This window comes from Poecilia reticulata, linkage group LG21 (assembly GCF_000633615.1).
Source record: "Poecilia reticulata strain Guanapo linkage group LG21, Guppy_female_1.0+MT, whole genome shotgun sequence".
NCBI classification, from domain to species: Eukaryota; Metazoa; Chordata; class Actinopteri; order Cyprinodontiformes; family Poeciliidae; genus Poecilia; species Poecilia reticulata.
The window spans coordinates 13991730-14010852 of record NC_024351.1 but is presented as its reverse complement, the minus strand read 5'-3'; the positions used below and the strand labels follow the sequence as shown (position 1 = coordinate 14010852).

The 19123-nt window shown below is 40.6% G+C and overlaps 1 protein-coding gene and 1 long non-coding RNA gene across 2 annotated transcripts in view; both read right to left on the bottom strand.

Annotated features, from left to right (window-relative positions):
• Positions 1 to 6369: 6369 nt before the first annotated feature.
• lratd1 (LRAT domain containing 1) lies at positions 6370 to 8508 on the bottom strand. The gene is made up of 2 exons (XM_008397999.2): positions 8305 to 8508; positions 6370 to 7961 (listed from the first exon to the last, which is right to left on the bottom strand). The coding sequence occupies exons 1-2, from the start codon at positions 8502 to 8504 to the stop codon at positions 7136 to 7138; spliced, it is 1026 nt and encodes a 341-aa protein (XP_008396221.1). The 5' UTR covers positions 8505 to 8508; the 3' UTR covers positions 6370 to 7135.
• Positions 8509 to 13261: 4753 nt separating this feature from the next.
• The window catches only part of LOC108165747 (uncharacterized), a 38174-nt gene continuing 32312 nt past the window's right edge, over positions 13262 to 19123 (bottom strand). The window contains exons 4-5 of the long non-coding RNA XR_001776075.1: positions 14933 to 15009; positions 13262 to 14482 (exon numbers count right to left, since the gene is read on the bottom strand). This is a non-coding gene — a long non-coding RNA (uncharacterized LOC108165747). The remainder of the gene's footprint in view (positions 14483 to 14932; positions 15010 to 19123) is intronic.

The following is a 19123-nucleotide window of genomic DNA, read 5'->3' as shown; positions in this document are numbered from 1 at the left end:
TTCTTGCCATCAACCCAAAATCAATCAATTTTTTCTTTTTCAGTTTCCAATTTTGAAAACTTGTAATTTTTGAAATCCTGAGCAAAAATAGGTACTTCATTACTCAGATGTGTTTTCATTCTCAGTGGACATCTGCTATTAAGAAAGTAAACACATCAATTATAAGTGTAAAGGTAAGACCTTTGACATGAAGAATACACTGGCAGTACTTAATTAGAGCAGTTTAAGTACAGGTATAGTCAATGCTTGTTAATCTATAAGAAATGAGACAACCATGAACATATGTAGTGAACAAGCAGTATTTAGAGTAACGACAATGTTACTCTAAATAAAATTCATTCATTTGGTAAAATGAAGAAAACATGTTTTTCTTTTACTATTTGCAGGTTTAAAAGTGCAGAACTTTGAAATTGAGAGACAGTGAAATTCACATTCATGTTTCCAACCACACCTAAACACTGAGATTACATCACAAGTATTTAATAAAAGTCATACCAGAAATGCTTCTGAAACTGGTTTCACTGATATTACTGTTTCTCAATGTTGCATTTTCAACAGCTGACCAGAAAATACAGGTAACAATATTGGAAAGCGAGTCTTACTGGTGGTACACTAAACTTATTCAGAACTTATTTGCTCAAATTACTTTAGTAATTTAGTAATTAAACATTAGAGCAATAAAAAGTTAGATGCAAAGTTCTTTACGGGTCAATTCTCTTCTTTCATTTCTACATTCTTCTCCTGGCTCAGATTATGGGGTGTTGTAAGATGTCACATGATATATAAGACACGGGAGTCAAAGTTTCACTGCATGACAATATACCCTTATATCTGCCCCAGCTTTCTTTTAATTTAATGTTTTTTGTATCCAGTTAAGCACACATATCATGCTAATAACTGCCTCTACATAAATTTACTGCAATAAATTTATTTCAAATAAATGTAATGAGGCAAGAAATCTGGGTATTGTTATAGACTCAGACCTAACATTTAAATTTATTAGACTTCTAGTTAATATATCACACTACGACTTTCAAATGTTGCCAGGATGAAGGGTTTTCTGGTAAAATACAACAAAAAGAACTTTTAATTACAGTAGGTTAGATAAAAGTACTTGTCTTTGCAGAAAATCTCTTTCAGGCAGCTCCAGTTCATTAAAAATGCAGCTGGTTAATTCCCGACAAACACCAGGAAATTGATATCATTACACCAGCATTTAAATCTGCACTGCAACACCCTGATTGCAAAAGGTTAGATTTTAACATCTTGTTTATAAGCTCGTAAGTTCTGAATCCTGGATATTAATACAGTTTAAAGCTGCTGATCAGATGAATTATCCAGACCCAGCCCAAGGCGAAGCAAATCATTTCGGGACTCCAAACCATCAAGGGCCTTCAAGTTTAAGACTATAGAGATAAAATTTTATATTGGTTATAACAATACTGCTAAGTTTGATTTGATGGTTTCAATACATCTGTATTTGAAGTCTATCTAGATTCAAAGACTTCAAATTGTTTCTAATTTATATTTAAGATTTACAGAAATGAGCATGTTTACTTTGTAAAAGTGCAAAGAATAATCATTATTTCATGATGTCTCAATCTGACTCTCACAAGTTTGATCTCTTCTTTGTGTTTGAGCTTGGTTTGTTCACAAATACATCTCAGCAAACATTACTATCTGCTATTGCCTTGAAGCTCGCCTTATTAAGCGTACTCATGTCTCCCAGATATCGCCAAATCTGTCTTAAAATATATTGTGGTGAAAGTAGCAATCAGGAGATAGCGGACATAAAGAGATGAACAGAGTCAGCAAAAATACTCAGAATGGATTTGGTGTTTAAACAGTTTTCAATTGGTTTTAAGGTAGACAGAGTTTACAAAGAACTTATCAGCTGCATCATAGCACAACCACTAACAGTCTGAAGCTTTGAAAAAACACAGGATGGATCCACGTTTTAATACTTTCAACAGCAAATTCAGACCCTACCATCTCAATATTGCAGCTGAAGTTGAGAACTGTGGGATTTGGGAACAGAGTTAGTGAGTTCTTTGTCTAATTTGGTGTAAAATTAAAAAGTGGTGGCAATGTTCTTAACCTCAAATTCAGTTCTGCTTAAGACCCCTCAACCTTTGGTCAAGCCCTGCCCCTCACAGTCAGAGTCGCATTTAGTGAGTGTGAAGGAACTGAGCTATAAACAAAGTGCTCTGGGTGTAGTGATGAACCCAGACCTGACTTGTCAGAGACACACAAATGCGATTACAAAGTCGGCCTCCTAACACATGAAGAAGGACTACTAATGCTGCAGCAAGATCTAGAGAAACTCATCCATGTGCTTATCTTTAGTTGCATGGATTACAGCAATGATGTTTTCACAGGTCTGCCTAAAAAAAAAAAAAAAAAATCAATCAGACAGCTGCAGCTGATTCAAAATGCTGCTGCTCCGCTTTCTCACTAAAACCAGTAAGTTAGAGCCCATCACCCCAATTTGAAAGCCCTTACACTGGCTCCCTGCAACTCAGAGAACAAGCTTTAAAATGCTTCTTAGTTTAGAAATCGTGGAGTGCTTTAGCACCAAAACACACCAAAGACCTGTCATTATTGTTGTATCAACCTTCCAACCACTCAGGTCTTCTCTTTCGAGTAGCATCCACAGAACTAGAATCAAACATGGAGAACCAATATTCAGTTTTCATACTTCACTAATCTAGAAAAGAACTTAGAGAAAACTGCAAAACCACTGAGTTCCTTTAAATCAATGAACACCTGCCTGTTTAGAGCTACCTTTGATTAATCTCAGCAAATTTGGAACATTTTAATCTGTAGCAGCTTGTTAGTTGTTTTGCTTTTTCTTCTAATCATGTGAAGCACTTTGAATTGCCGGGTTGCTTAAAATGTGCTGTACAAATAAAATTGCCTTGCCTGGGCTGTGAAGCCTACTCCCAGAAAACCTGAGATGGGCACAGACTGTTGTCTCCTTCACATGAGGCCTGATTGCTGCAAAAAACGTCAAAGATGATTTTATTACTCAATTTTAATGTTATTTTTGTTATATTATCATTCTTTTAAAGTTCTGACTCTTTAAGGTATTTTCTTTCCTCCTCTTGTTTCTTTTCCTTTATAGCACCTTGAACTAACTTTTTATGAGTGCAGCTAAAATAAACTCACCTTACCTTCACATCCCCATCCCTCACTTTGGGAATCACTGCTGTAAAAAAAAAAAACACCTACAATGCAGAATACACAGACCTTTTATGAGTTTACTCTCTCTTTGGCAGCAGTGACGCTTTGAGAGCACAGATAACAGGCCTTAATGGGGATGTCATTCAATTTACAAATGCGGTGCAGCGCGCGATCAGATTTAAATGCCAACGTGTAGGTGTGGGTTCAAATGCAGATATACTCCAGGTGATGGATGAAGCGTTTCACAACAGATGTTTAGAGGTATAAACTGCTGTCACTAACATTTTAGCAGCATGCGGCCCATTTGCAACTGCCTCGTTTTTACCGCCAGCTGTGCTGTTGTGGAGTAATACCCGTCGTTGAGAATAAAGACTGGAAAAAAAAAAAAAAAGCACTCCGCTGGGAGGGCCCTGTATCTAGATTGGAGGGAGATCCCCTTAAAGGTATCATGCAGGCACACTGTCCTCTCATGTTCCCTCCTCCCCACAACATCTCCTCTGAGACCACTGATTTAGCTGGCAGAAGGCTCAGTCCTCGTTGTCCAGATACAGGCAGAAAACAATTCTCGGGGTAAATTAAACACCACAGTGCCAAAGGAACAATAGCTGGTCCCCAAAGGAAACACTGCCATGCATATGCATATGTGCGTGCGTGTGTGTTTGTGTGTGTGTGTGCGTGCGTGTGTGTGTGTGTGTGGGGGTGTGTGTGTGTATGTGTGTGTGTGTGTGAGAGAGAGAAATTTGAATGTCATATGTCTTACATGAGTGGTTGTTAAGGCTGACAGCTACAGTAGCTTTTGGCTGTGAAGCATTTGCGCAGTGACACTCAGGAGCGTGCAGAGAGCTCGGTGGATGTACTGTACGCCAGTGTCTGGAGTTTCCCTAGTAACAGCGGCTACTTCCACACTGTTGCTGATAGAAACAAAGGCGAATATCTCTGTGGCTACGTAGCACATGCACGCAGCATATGGCTGGTAAATGTTCACAAACAGCAAGTCGCCAGTGCTTGTTAAGACAACCTCACAGTCGCAGCTTTGCTAAGCAGCTTTTTCACTATAATGCTACATGTATATAGAGAACTGAATCTAAGGCGTCCACATACAAACCGTGTCTCTCCTCAAGCTGACTTTGGTGGTGTGCACACAAATGCACATGTTCATCTTTCTCCGAGTCCTATTAGTCACACGCCACAAACAGCAAAGTAACATTGGCTGCCCCAGTACCCTGATTTATCAAACTCACAAGGGAAGTCTGACATGCTCTCCTTTTCTCACTTTCTCTCAAACACATAAACACGAACGCTAAGAAAAAAATAAATAAAACAAAATCACTCACCTGAGGCAACCTCAGCCTGTTCAACATGTACTGAACAGGCAGAACAGTCATCACTAGGGAATATGGCAAGAGCAAAAGGACTAAAGCAGCAGCAAAAGGGTGGATTTCGTGTTTGGCAACAGCAACTCAAGTTTGTAAAGGAAAAAAAAATCTCATCTTTTCAAGCTTGAAACCATTATTATAGTTCACATAAAAATTATAATTATAAATATGTGGATGTATTTTTGTTGGTGTTGGCTAAAACAGCTACAAAAACAAAGGATAGAAGAAATAGATGATTATAAGAAGAAAGATAATAAATGAGAATCATGTGTCCATGTGCTTAGTGGGAAGTCAATAAAAACAGTTGCAGTTCATCCCTGAGTGCCAGACTAGGTAATACGCTCCTTCAGCTCTAAGCGTTGGTGACATTATATAATATTTATTGGTAATTTCAAAACTGGGTGTTACATTATGTAAAGCACTTTGAACTACCTTGTTGCTGGAATGTGCTAAATAAACTGGACTCAACCCTGAAGGTTTTTTTTTTCTTGTGCTTATTGGGAAATCAAGTCAATGGGAATGGCATAGAAGTCATTTGCTATGTGCTGACACTGAAGTTGATATTGATTCACAGTTGCAATAATTTGAGGCAAAATTAAATGGGTATGTAGGTGGAGGGTTTTTCAAAGGCAGGTTGCTTCGAGGTACAGAATCTCTGTACCTCCACAGTTTCTTCTTTTCATGACGAGGAGCGTTGGGAAATCTTTTGGTTTGTAATTGAGAGCTACGTTTTTGTTGTTTTGTTTTTAAGCTCATTTCTCCCCCCTGACACAGCAGCAACCCGAGTCACACTATGAAGAAATGCTACTGAATACAATCGAAGAGTTAATAATTATTGAACCCATCTTCTTAAAGTTTATGCACAGGCTCATAGCTTTAGTAGTTTGTATTTTACTAATACAAACTACCCTAGTCAATGTTCAAACCTTACCACACAAATCAGATTCAAGATTCAGGATGTCAGTGCTTTACGTATATATTCATTAATCCAGCTTTGCTGTTGGTGCACACAAGCTGCCTCAACCTCTGTTGACTTAAAACAAACCGTCCGCAGCTCTCTCGTCAACAACCCAAAATATTTGTCCATTGAGAACTCAATTAAACCAGCTCTGCTGTTCCATACGATCTTTTACAGACGTTCTAATGTCTCAACAAATGCACACATCATGGCAAAGCACCTTCAAATGTGTGCTTCCTTGCCCTTTCAATTCACATTAAAGAAAAAATGTAAGTATCACAAGAACAAATATGAGTGTCTGATGAGGTGATTGATCCAACCCWAAAAAAAAAAAAAAAAAAAAAAAGACAGGAAAACAAAGCCATCTTCCTACAATCACGGAAGCTGATCGATATAAATAAGCAGCTGTGTTGCTTAAAGATAAAGACTGTGACATTTTGTGCACTCTGGTGACGTCAACTATGTGCACAGAGATGCATGGGAGGCTGCGAAATCCTAATTAAGACAGATCAGTGCACGAGTTATGAAAGGCCTTTAAGGAATTGGTTGTAAGCAGTCAGCACAAGCTGCAAGATCACCGATTTATGTTTTCTGCTTCATACAGATTACTACAAAGGTGTGTGAAGTGTGTTTGGTTTGAGAGAGGTCAGGAGGTATCTGAGCATGAATATTTCACAGCTTTGTGTGAACACAAATGAGGAGAGCAACACTGTTGATGTGAGTGTGCAGCCAAACAAGACCTAACAGACCAAGTCAATATCTATATTGTTTTCATATTTCAACCTTCATTTATTTGAACCAAAAAAAAGAGATAAATCCACTAAACTTAAATACAAAAATAAGGGACTCAAATTTTAAAACCAATGTATGAATACAATTTACACATACATCCAGTGCTGTGAGCGAGATGACAGCATTGTGGAGAGAACAATATGGCAAAAAAGAGGAGCTTGGTCAAGCCAAGACGCTTTGTTTAGGCAACTGTTGCAACCAGCTCAGGCTTTCAGAGGTCTATGAACCATTAAGTGGCTGGAGTCCGTGTCGTTCTGGTCTGTCGTGGTCGTAAAGCTAACAGTAAAAAAATAGAAGGGAGACCTCCGAGAGACATCCCCAGATCCCATCTACACCCATTGCCCTCCCTCTGCCGGTCTGCTCTGCTGCTGCAGAGAAGAAAGGAGCCGAATCCACTTTTTTTTTCCTTTTCTTTTTTTTTTTTTTTTTTTTTTTGCCCCCCACCCCCGGAAATCAAAGAAATCAAACCGAGTCGTGTGCGCCGTGTAAAGGTGATTTTGCTTGTTCTGTGTTAATGGGGTTGATTAGAAATCGTGTGCGCCACTCAGCACGCGTCCTAACCATGCGGGGCGTTGTCTGTTCATATGGCCGCGCTCCCTCGTTTCTCAGTACTCTCCATTTTATTGGGAAATCCACAGTGCATGTCGGGGTCCGTCCTAAACGAACAGCCAGTCCCAAAACAACAGGTCCTTCTTCATACGTGCGCTTCTGGCGGAACTTAATTGTATGCGTATGTGTGAGGGTCCTGTTTAGTGTGTGCGCCAGTAAAGCGTGCGTCCATGCGCCTCGGTGACTGGAGGTGGAGGATATCAAACGGAATTCCTGATCAGTCCTTGTCTCCGGTCACCAAAGAGAGCTCCTTAAGAATTCCACTGGCGTCCACTCTCCGCCGCTCGCGGATCATGTCCTCCAGACTCCGAAAGACCAGAGTGTGCACCCCGCTGCCGGACAGGTGCACTTTGAGGAAATACTGCTGCTCCGCAGAGTGCACCTCCCCGCCTGCTTTGAATTCCCGTTTCCCGAAGCGGCACCAGGCAGCGAAACTTTCAGAGTTGGTCCAACAAATCTCCTCACTCCTCAGCGCTAGGTGTCCCGAAGCGTTCTGCATCACCAGGTCCGGAGGAAGCGGCCGGAACCGGTACCGATTGTTGACTATTCTTCCGTGTCGACCGTTGCTGATCTCCAGCAGGCTGTCCCTGCGGATTTCGCCCTTGTGCAGGTGAATAACTTGGTCGTCACGCTGGTAAATGACCCAGTGGGGGGCTTGCGCGGTGGCCACCAGCTCCAGCAGATCCCCCGGCTTGCACATAGTCAGCAAAGTTTTGGCCGAGTACACGTTCAGGTCCTCGTTTTCCCGCAGCTTGGAGAAGATGCATTCCTGGGAGCAGAACGCCGAGTACTCCACCTCACTGACCGAGAAGGGTCCCTCCTCGGCCGGGCTGTGGTCCTTGGTGAAGCCGCAGTCGGACGGAGTGCGGTCGTCCACCTCCTCCTCTTCGTCAGAGAAGAAGTAGGCGACGCCGACCCGAAGCTCGTCCTTCTCCAGCCCGGACGGATCCCCCGTGGGCAGCTCGCTGTAGTTGAGGTGGGTGATCCGATCCAGTTGGTTTCCCATCAATGACCCGGCAAGGCAGAGGCATGGACTGCGGTGTCTGGGAGTGACATTGACAACATGGAAAGCATGAAAACACCACCGTTCACAGAAACAATGGCTTTTACGCACAAAATCGATTGCAGCTATTCTAAGAAAACACCCCAAAACCAGCGAGGATCAGTGCGCACGGGGGTAAAAGGTGTCATATTACTGAGTCAATCAATGATCCACTGCCCCTTGCTTCCTCACACTCAAGTCGTAAAGCACTACGTCTGATGGAATGTAAGAAAACCAAACAAACAGGCAGCTGCAGCATAAAAAAAAAACTACGATCCACTTCTTATAAAGGCCAATCTTTACGCACAGCAGTAAACGTAGAAAGCAGGATAAAAACAGGATACCTGTGCGCTCCCGAGGGCGAATGATTAGATATCCTTATGATCCATGAGTACAGAGGGCTGCTCAGTCCTCTGCTCTCCTGCTGTCTCTTTCTTTCCCCTCTTTCTTCTCTCGCTTCTCCTTCGGTGTTTTGCAGCACGCACCGGGCGCTCCGGCTGCAGTGCGAAGCTCGTACTTCACATCTTTCAGGCACCAACTCCATTTAAGTACCACGGAGAGCTCCGCCTCCTCCGACGCGCTCCGCCCTCAGTGGAGCTCTTTCACGGTGTCCTGTTACCTCCGGACCAATGAAAGCCCTCCGAGAGTCTGCCAGTCAGTCACCAGAGCCAATCAGGTGTGCTCAGAGGCGGCTGGCGGCGACGGACGGCTGTTACTGTGGTGTGGTGTTTTTGTTTTCAGTGAGCTGTGCTATTCTTTATGATCAGCAGAGTTCCCCCGCGCAACTTCGGTGAGGGCTCCCATTCAGGCGAGATAAGATGCGACATTATCTCACAACGAGCAGTTAGGACAGCGTTTGGTAAATACAGTGCGCTGCAGAACATTTACCAGCTAAACTTTTTATTGTTTTCTATTTATAAAAAATGATTTTTCTTACAAGCTACAGCAAGAATCTTTCAAAATGTTATTTAGAGTTTTTTCTTGGGATCGATCAACGCAAAGTAGAGTTTGGTTGTAAAATAAAAGAAAAGCATGCATGGTTTAAGATTTTGTTTTTGTTTTACGTCTACACAGAGATATAAGAGCTGATCAGAAGATGAAAAAATAATAAAAGGAAGTCCTGGAGGAAAAAAATGTGAGAGACAAAAATTTTTAATTAACACAGAGGAAGAAAATGGCAACAGAGATATATTTACCTTGAAAGATTTTTGGAGCTACCGTTGCAGTAAGGGTGTCTTTGGAAAGAAATACAAAATGTATACAAATACAAAAATTCCTCTTTTTACACTTACGCACAACTTTGTGTTTTTGTATCAAATAAAATCCCATTAAAATGCGTGTAAGTTTTGTGTTTGTAACATGATGAGATTTGAAGTGGTTAGCGAGCAGCACTGTAACCTGCCAGCACCTTTTGTGACACACGAGCAGCTTCCACCCTCTACTTCCCATGAGTGGCCTGTAAATATATTTTTTTTCACCAGGCAGCAGACTCACTGACATCTGTCACCATATGAGGGTTGTGATCTGGTGTAGGGAGGGATCCCTGCAGGTGTGTTTTCTGACAGCAAGAGAGAAATAAAACAAAGGACTCCGCAGGATGGTTTGTTCAAAAAGCTGTGATATTACTCTCCACTGATGTTGTGCCTGAGAACCAAAATAAAGTTGAAATGAAGTGTGCATCACAGTGCAGCGCGTGACTCACTTTTGCATGCATAATATATTGAATACTTACTGTTTTTTTTTCTTCTTTTGCAAGATGAATGTGAGTATACTTATGCCATCTTCTCTCTGAAGTGATGTCTCTCTTTTCATCACTACTGCCCACAGCAGATAGCCATCTTAGCATTTATATTAGACCCCTCTCAATGAACATAATATTTCCTCTTCACACTCCAGTCTTCAAAATCTGTTCATCTCTTTTTTTCTTCTTCTTCTTCTTCTTCTGGCAGCATCTGGAGAGCTGTGAGGAGTTGCTGCTGTCTTTTTTTTCTTTCTTTCTCTCCCAGATGGTTGGAGATAGCAGCTTTCAGCTGCCCCTGGTCTTTGTTTCCATCAGTGACAAGCAAAGCAAGCGGGAGGCTTTTTCTCCACTAAGTGAGATATGATTGTGCCTGCACATGTGCCCACGCAGAGCAAAAGGACAGAGTCAGATTTCCACGTGGCCGTTTGCATGTCCTCCTTTTTGTTTACAGCTGCAAACCTGAGAGCAGGAGTGCATGTATGTGAGCGATTGCCTTTTTTTTTTTTTTACAACCATAAAAGCAAGGCTCTGTGATTCATTTATGATGTATGATGCCCTTTGTGTGTATCAGTGCACTTTAACTCCGACTGAGAGTGAGAGAAACACACTGGGTAGTAAATAAGATTTTTCATGGCAGCCCCACACGCATTGTGTCACGGGACCACCAGTAAATGGCTTTGGCTGCAGCTCTTCCTCTGTGCTCCTGCCACCTGTAATCTACAATGAACAGAAATTAGTTACCTTTGAGGATACTAACTTCCCTGGACACACACAAACATACACACTTTCTACTCAACTTATTCCCTTTTATTTCTACTGCAGTTTCTTTTCCGTGTCTCCTCGCACACTTAGCTAATCATATCGGGCGTAATAAGGCAGGTTGCAGACAGTGGTGGAATAACTATCGAGACAGAGTGATATTTCACAACACCAATAATTGGATACGTCTCTATTCCCTAATTACTAACTAAATCATCTACTCTACTGTGCAATGCAAATAAAACTGTCTGACACACACATGCATGCACGCTGTCAATTATTTACAGATTTACATCCTAACAGATTAACATCTCTGTCTGTCTCACATGCGACCAATAAATTGGCTAATAAACATCTAAAGATGCATGTCTGTCTTTTCTTTTGTTCTTGCAGCTGAACAGCAACCTCTCATACCAGAGAATCCCAAATCAGTCCAAAATCAGTCTGAGAGCTTCTAAAAAAGCAGGAATGTTTAGTTTGGTCCCCTTTAGCATGCTACCTTGAAACATGGTGGTGACAGCATTATGCTGTGGGGAAACTTTTTTCTGAGGCTGATCAGAGCATAAATACTGTTAGGCGCCATAAAATGAGTCAGTCAGAGCTACGGTGGAGTGATTTTTCTTGAGTATATCCATGTGATAGAATGGCCTAATCAAAGTAAAAGCCTGAATATGTTGCATGAGTTCAAATTGAAATTTTTTATCCATTCTAACCGAGTCTGAGTACATCTTTAGAGAACAGTGTGCAATGGCTTCGGTCTCAAGGTGTGTACAATTTTATGATAAGCATTAAACAGTATTCATTTTCCTACCACTTCAGATTGTGTTGTTCCGTCACATTAATCGCAATAAAATTTTTTTTAAAAAAGTTGGTTTGTGGTTCTAACGAGGCAGAATGTAAAAAAGTTCATGAAAAGAACAGTGAATAGGCACAGTATGGGTGTGTACTTTGAGAGAATATAGCACAGTGCATAGTTATAAATCCTTGGGGCACAAGACCATGTATTTTCTTTGCTTTGGTGCAAAATAGAGCACTGAAGACAGATTTTCTGCTCTTTGTGTGTACCTGTTTTGTGTTTGAGCTCCCTGCACTGAAGAACACATGGAATGCAAATCTCTGAGAGCTGCATAATCTCATTGTTGTAAAAATGTTTTATGCAAGTGGAAATTTTAGGTTATTATCATAAGAAAAATACCCAGTTTCCTCTGGGTTTCCCCTCTATAGAAACCCCATACTTAACACGAAATTCCACTGTAAGCTCTTTTTTTTTTTTGTGATACTCTATTGATTCCTGCGGGAAAAAATAATCCTCCTGCTTGTATCTTTTGTGCGGAGGTCAAAGAGCAGGGTCGGCCGCCGAGCAGTGTCAGACAGAAATATTACTGCACTTGGCCATAGTGATTTCAGAGCTGTTGGAGACGATTGCTTGGTGTATAGAGTGGCTCTGTGATCTATTTGGTGAGGATCCAAACATAACAGTCAGCAGAACAGCCTGGCTGTGAGCCTGCAAAACAATACAGCGGCATCAAATATTGCTATGCGTTTTTCCTCTGTGACATGGACTATTATGTAAATGCTAGAGGACCAGAGTAACATTTTGGATGAGGGTTCCTGTATGTTATGTTTTTGCCCTGTGGATCCGCATGTAATAATTCAGCAAACAGAGTTCTACTTGTTGAAACGTGAATTGGAGTTGTAATGAAATTATTAGTTTTCACGCTGATTACAAACAAAATCTGAACCGAAGCCTCACGGAATTTATGCTCTTTGGTAAACATTAGACGTCAGGATGCCATGTAAAAATCCCACCATATAATTCATGACCACGAGTGTGTGAGTGAGGGCTTTGTAGATGCAAAAGCCATATAGATGGGGGATTAATAAATTACTAGCAAGAGACTTCAAGTAAGTCTGACTCTGTTTTGAATCGATCGGCTTCCGTCCTGCTGCAAGAGATTACAACCCCAATTCCGGTGAAGTTGGGAAATTGTGAAAAACATAAACAGGATACAATAATTTGCTAATTCTTTCCAATCTATAGTCAGTCAAATTCACTACAAAGCCAAGATATTTCTTTAAACTGTATACTTTTTTTTTTAGTTGCAAATATTCACTTATTTGAATTTTGATGCTTCCGACACGTTCCAAAATAAATTGGGACATAGGCATGTTTAACAATGTGTTACATCATCTTTCCTTTGAATAACAGTCGACATGCATTTGGAAACTCTAATTGTTGAAGCTTTGCAGGTGGTATTCTTTCCCATCCTTGCTTGACGCACAACTTCAGTTGCTTGACAGTCCGGGGTCTTCGTTGCCGTAATTTGTGCTTCATAATGGGGCGCCACTCTCCGTGCCGTAAACTGTGCATCAAACCTTAGTGAAAGGGCTACAGGGTTCAAAGCCATTAAATAAAGGTTTGGTGTGAGCCTGATCACTGTGCATGATAACATAAATATTCATACTGTTGCATCAGAAAACTATTTGAGTTGGATGTGATTACATTTCCAGATCCTCGTTCAGATGTCTGAGGCTACACAGTACTGATTACTTTAAAGTGTGAAGTTCTTTTTATCAAGAATTTAGACTCTGATTTAGCTACTAGAACATCTGAATAGGAAGTATTACGGCACTGAGGTTAAACTCAGACCTTGATATTCATGTGAGAACAGAAACAAACACAGAGGGGAACCAGCAGCTGATGTGCAGACACCATTATGCGTTTAACAACATAAACAGTGAAAACAAAGCTGTTAAACAGTGCCAAGCAGAAGCTATCATTTATTTCTAATTTATTTCACCATTGCGTAAACATAGGTAGATTCATTCACATGCATCCACATGAATTTGTGGAAATTCAGTCTGCTTGTCCATTTTACACGCAGGCTTGCATCTTTTAACAGAGCACATCATCTGTTTGTTAGTCTTAGGGTCTTTTTTTCTTATTTTTTTTAATAGCCATCTTAATTTCCCAACAACATGATTTAGGATTTCCTTTTTGTTTTGGTTATTCTTTGTGTCAGCTCCTTTCATTTTGAGTTTCATAAAAACGTTGAACACGGGCCCAAATTACAGCATAAACAACCAGATCAATACAATTCTTGATGGAAATCAATCGAGCCTCCCCAGCATATGAATTGTGCTATAAACAGAAAATGCTTGGCATCGTGTCCAAGCATCTGTTTTTCCCAAGCATGAGAATGAGGGACATTTGGAAATGCTGTGTCTCACTGCGAGTTAAAATTGCCAAAGGGGGAGGGAGGGAAGAGGGGGGCGGGGGGTGGTCCTGGGTTTGGAGATGGTAAAAAACTTGTCACCATAAATTTGATGTTTTGGATCATAACAGCTTTAGCAGACACTTGCAGTAACACGTTTCCATTCAAGTCTTTTTACTGGCCTGGTTTACATCCAACCTGCCACATATGGCATCAATCTGTCCCTCGTGAGTCTGCAGGGGGAAGACATTTGGAATAGTTTGGTTGCGAAACAATTCTGTAGCCAGTCTGAAGAATTGAATTGGCAAAAAAGTGTTTTGTGTAAGATTGGCTCCAGAAATCTCCCTCCATGTTTCTCCAAACAGAACCAATACTCTTGCCATGATTTATTGCTTCCTTTGTCTTATGCTGGCTGTTTTTGAACGATGATTACCGCACAATATATGTCTGGGATTCCTGTGTTTTTCATCACGAATTTGATAGTACGTTTGAATTTCTTGTGCTTATTCCAGAATTAGAGATTTTCCCCAATTTTTAACAACGGTGTTATGTTTACACGACTTGTCTTGATTTTTCCTGATACCTCTTGAGTCTGATGTCTGTTGAAGTTCGTCTATGTCTGAGTCCTGTGTTTTGCTTCAGCTTTGTGGCTCTCTGAAAGGCAGTGTCTTCAATCAGGTCTTATCAGCCCTCCTCAGACTGTGGGTTGTGACTCATTCAGAAAACCGTCATTTGACACATGTGAAGCCCATCGACGTGGCCCTGAATGCTAAGCTTCACTGATTCAACTCTTCTCCACTTCTTTTTCTAAAAAAAAACAAACAAAAAAACAGAGTTGTTCCATTTGAGAAACTCTGCATGCATAAAGGTAGAAATGCTGCATCATGTCTTTTTGTAGTAAAGCCAGTAACACTATCATCACATTTACTGCAATCACAAAATAAGAAAACGACTGTCGATAAAAGCCGATTAAAACGACAAATCTAAAAACTGAACTCGAATATCTTTCTCACAAAAGTTTAAAAATGTGCAATTTCCTTACCTGTGTTCTAATACATTCATTCATTAATAGATTTACCAATTTCATCCAGCATACACAAATTCCCTCTGAAGAGATTCATCTTAAATCGATATTCAACAACAACAACAGACACCTGGCTCTCAGAGTGATGAATTTAATGCGTACATATCGCAGGAGGTATCGATGTGAAGTGTTTTGGCATTTTGCCCTCATGAGCTGAAGTGAATGTAACTAACCTTCTCCTTCGCCCCTTCTCCTCCCCCCCCCCGTGTCTGTGCCTCGTCCGGTCCATTGGTATGCTGGGTGATGTTGGCTGATGTTTGCAGGAGAGGGATAAAGCAGTAATCAGTGCCAATGAAGCAGCTCTTGTCCCGTAGCACAAATGTGCCAACATCAGCAACACCAGTCGGCCATGCGTAGCCGCATGTGTGTGTGCGTGTGTGCGTGTGTGCGTGTGCGTGTGTGTGTGTGAATGTCTGTGCTTTTCATTGCTGCGAGAAGGGGAGTAGCACCAGGAGAGCCAAACAGAGGTCATTTTTTCTGAATACATTTTTTTTTTTATGACTTCTTTTGCTCTTGTACTCTGTACACGCTGTGAAATACATTTGCAACCCTTGAAAAGCAACAGTTACTTTTCTGTGGTTCTGTCTCTGCCCAGGCTATTATTTGAAGAGACATGTACTCTTACCACTCAAACATAAATTTCACATGTGTACAACTTGAACACACTGGCTTAAAATCCAAGGTCCTGATGCAACGGCTGTGAAATGTTTTCCAGTAAAAAAAAAAAAAAAAAAAAAAAACATTGAATGAACCACTTCTATTTCAACAATCAAAAGGGAAAGTATTTAATTAACGATTTAGTACAAAAAGCATAGCCAAAATACTAGAACTGCATGAATTTAAAATGTGGTCATATCACATCTGGGATATAAATTAGAAGATGAAAGATGAACCTTGAACTTAGAGAGCCAAATCGCTGGTGAGCCCTACGCCGCACCATCAAAAGGCCTAGCAGAGCAGCTAATTGCTTTGAGAATGACAGGGAGCGGCTTCCAGCTGGCAGCTCCTGCATGCGGTAGTGTGTGTGTGTAAGCAAACCTCACCCTGGTAAGTAAAGGTTAAAACAATTAACGCATTGAGAACAATGGCCTTAGCCATGATTATCCTCCTTCGCTGTTTTAACCAGTGCATGTTTGCCTGTTTTCTCAGAACAGCAGTACACATTTTGTTTTACTTCTGCTGTCTCTGTAAATACAGTTATAGGATTATTTCTATAATTCACAATTTATGCCATCTTAATAAAGGCGTTTCACAAGACAGACATGTCCAATTCTTGTTACTTTATGTAGAAATCCAAGTTTCAATTGAATCAATCCCATATATTTAATACAATAATTTTGTGAGTTTCAAACTCACCTGTTTAAAATTTAATCTGCCCATCATAAATATTATTTAGGTTTCTCATTCAGTGTCGGATAATTTGATTATTCCCACAAACTTGTTTTACTGCGTGGCTATTTTCCCTTTTTACGTAAGATGGTTCATTTTCACCTACCCGCCTCTTGCATCTTCCCTGCAGTTAGGTTTTTGCTTTTCACCATTTTGTGACAAATCCTAATGCCTGAAATATCTCAATCAATGAGTTTGTCTAGTTAATAGACAGGTAAAACATTAAATCTCTTCATTACGATATTTGCATCTTTACGACCTTGTGTTTCTCATTCGATTTGAGACCTTTTCGCCCCTAGCTCTTGTAATTAAAGATGGCTTCCTTATAGAAGTAAGAAAAGCTCATTTTAGCTTTACAGTTTGATCTCAACAGCTTCCACTTGCTCAATCTTTGAGAAAAGAAAAACAAACTCCGAGTTTGCTTTTAATTGTCAGAAGATTTGCTGAAGCTTTATGCATTTTAAATGTTGAAGAAAAAAATGTATTTATGATAGAACCAGTTTAAGTTATCAGGTAGAGAAGAATGCTTAAAAATAAATACGGAGTGTAAGTTTTACATCAGAGATGAGCATACCAGATTCTTCCTGCCCAGTTTTTGTTCCTCCACATTTAGAATGTAAAGCTCAGAGAGAGAGATTTAGAAAACACTATTTTCTGTTATTAACAGCGTGTACTATCTATTCTTGCTGTAAATACGCTGTCATCATTTAGAAACAAGGACACCGGGGTGTGAAAAACCTTATCTTTTCTCAGGCTAACTTAATTTATTTGAGTGCTGTTTGTTCTCGTGTTCGGATTCTGCATCTCCTGTACAAGGCTGCTTATTTCCCACAGGGAGACATTTTTGTGGCCAGCAGTTCTCCGCAGGAGATGCAACCTTTTTTTTTTTTTTCCAGAAATGTACCAGCAGTGGTGATAAGATAGATGACTGATGTCACCCGATACCAATTCTCTCTTGACGTACTTTCCCAAATTTCTGTATTTTGAAGGCTGTGCTGCTTGTCACACATCTCAAGACTAATGCTACCACACCTTCAAAAGAGCTCCTTTGGTTTTAAACTGTCACTTTGTTTTCTGCTGATTGCTTTACTGCCGGATTCAGCCATTCACGTTGCTACAAGCTCGCAACAAAAGTTTTCACCTTGCTGGATCTGGCCTTGAAAATGTTTAATTTCTTTGCAGAATGCGCAGAAGCCTCCATGTGTCATCTCTTCCATCTGAGTATGACTGGATATAGCAGTGCTTTCCAGAGATGGGGTAGATTCAACATTTGACTACCTCCTATGTGTTCTGGACTTGGTATTCTAACCTTCTGTCAAATAGCCTTGCCGAACTTTGCCTCCTACAGTTGCTGCCTTGACCTGATTGTCATGTAGGGGTGTGCAAACACGATGAGTGAAAAGAAGGACAAAGACGAACACACAGCGTGTTAGAGGTTTAAATCGTGGTATTATAATCTGTCAAAGGTAATTTCCCAGCATCCCTGGAGAACATGCACACATATAGCCATATCCTGAGCTCGTATCTTTGAGCTTTGACACAGCAGCACTCGGTGATAAATTAAACGTAGGCCAATGTTGGGGAATTACCTGTATAACACTGTGGCAAAGTTAAGATAGGTTACGATTCAATCTCACACCCACAGCCCCCATATCGGCCCAGTAATATGTCACGAGGCACACACTAATGAAATTCCAGTTTCACAGCTAATGAGGCGGTAAATTTAGGAGCCAAACCTGTGTTGGCTCAAGGTTTCTCCAGTCTTTATGTGTTTCTGCACGCTTTTATATTTTGTATTTAGTGCTCAGTTTGCGCTCCAAGAAAAAAAGACGATACACCATCTGCTTTTTGTTGCAAAACAGAAACAAAAACTCAAAAGTGAGCTTTCTTTTTAAGTCTTAATTGTGATTTGCTAACACGTAGAGCTTTACTGATAAACATATATAATGCAAATAAGACACAGTGAAACTCGTGCAGCGAATCCTGAAAGTGTACATGTCCGTGCTTAAAACCAAGACTTTTGTGAGCTAAAGTATTGATACCATAAAACATAATTTCAAACTTTTTCCACTAATGATGCAACATTCATTTTGATCAACACAATTTTTTTGAAATTAAATGTACTGAAATATACCTTGATTACAAACTAAATTTAAGTTTACTTTTATGTATTTTTCAGTTAAAAGAACGAAAGAATAACTTGTCAGAATTTTGCTTCGTTTATTAAAAGAAGAGGTATTACGTCTTTTCCAGGCTCATAGTTCCCTTTTATAGCACAATCGAGTAAGTTGCCTTCAGTTGTTGTAAAATTAGAAACTAGTAGGGTGTTGTCAAACATGTGGAAACATCTGAGTGTCATAAAATGCAACAGAATCATCAGAATGGTACAATAGCACACATATGGTTTTATTATGCCTTCAATATGCAACTTAGGTCAAAATATCCCATTTATCTCCATGATTATGTAGTGGTATAGAAATGCACCTAATTCCACACAGGTGGTTGTCAGGTGAGGAGTTCCGGTTGTTAAGGTGGGCGTGGTATATAAGGAGCTGCGGCGTTCATTCAGGGTGTGTCGTCTTTGCTCTTCCRCTGTGTGGCTTGCATCCTGTGGACTCTGGCAGCGAAAAGTAACAATCTCTGGCTGGCTGGTGCGTGCTACACTAAGATCCTGGTGGTAAAAGCGCCACTGCGCTGCGCTCCTTCTCTTCCTCCTTCTGCGAGTGTGTGTGTGCGTGTTTGGATCGGCAGGTAGGAAACTAACGCTCATCTAAGCAATAGTTTGTTAGTTTTATTTAAAATGGTGGCTAATTAATTTTTCCTAGGTCCCCCCACAGTTGGACCATTGCTGCTCTGTTCTGCTCGGATCTACTCTGCTTTGCTCTGTTCTGCTCGGATCTACTCTGCTTTGCTCTGTTCTGCTCGGATCTACTCTGCTTTGCTCTGTCTGCGTTCGTTTCCCGGATCTGTCAGTC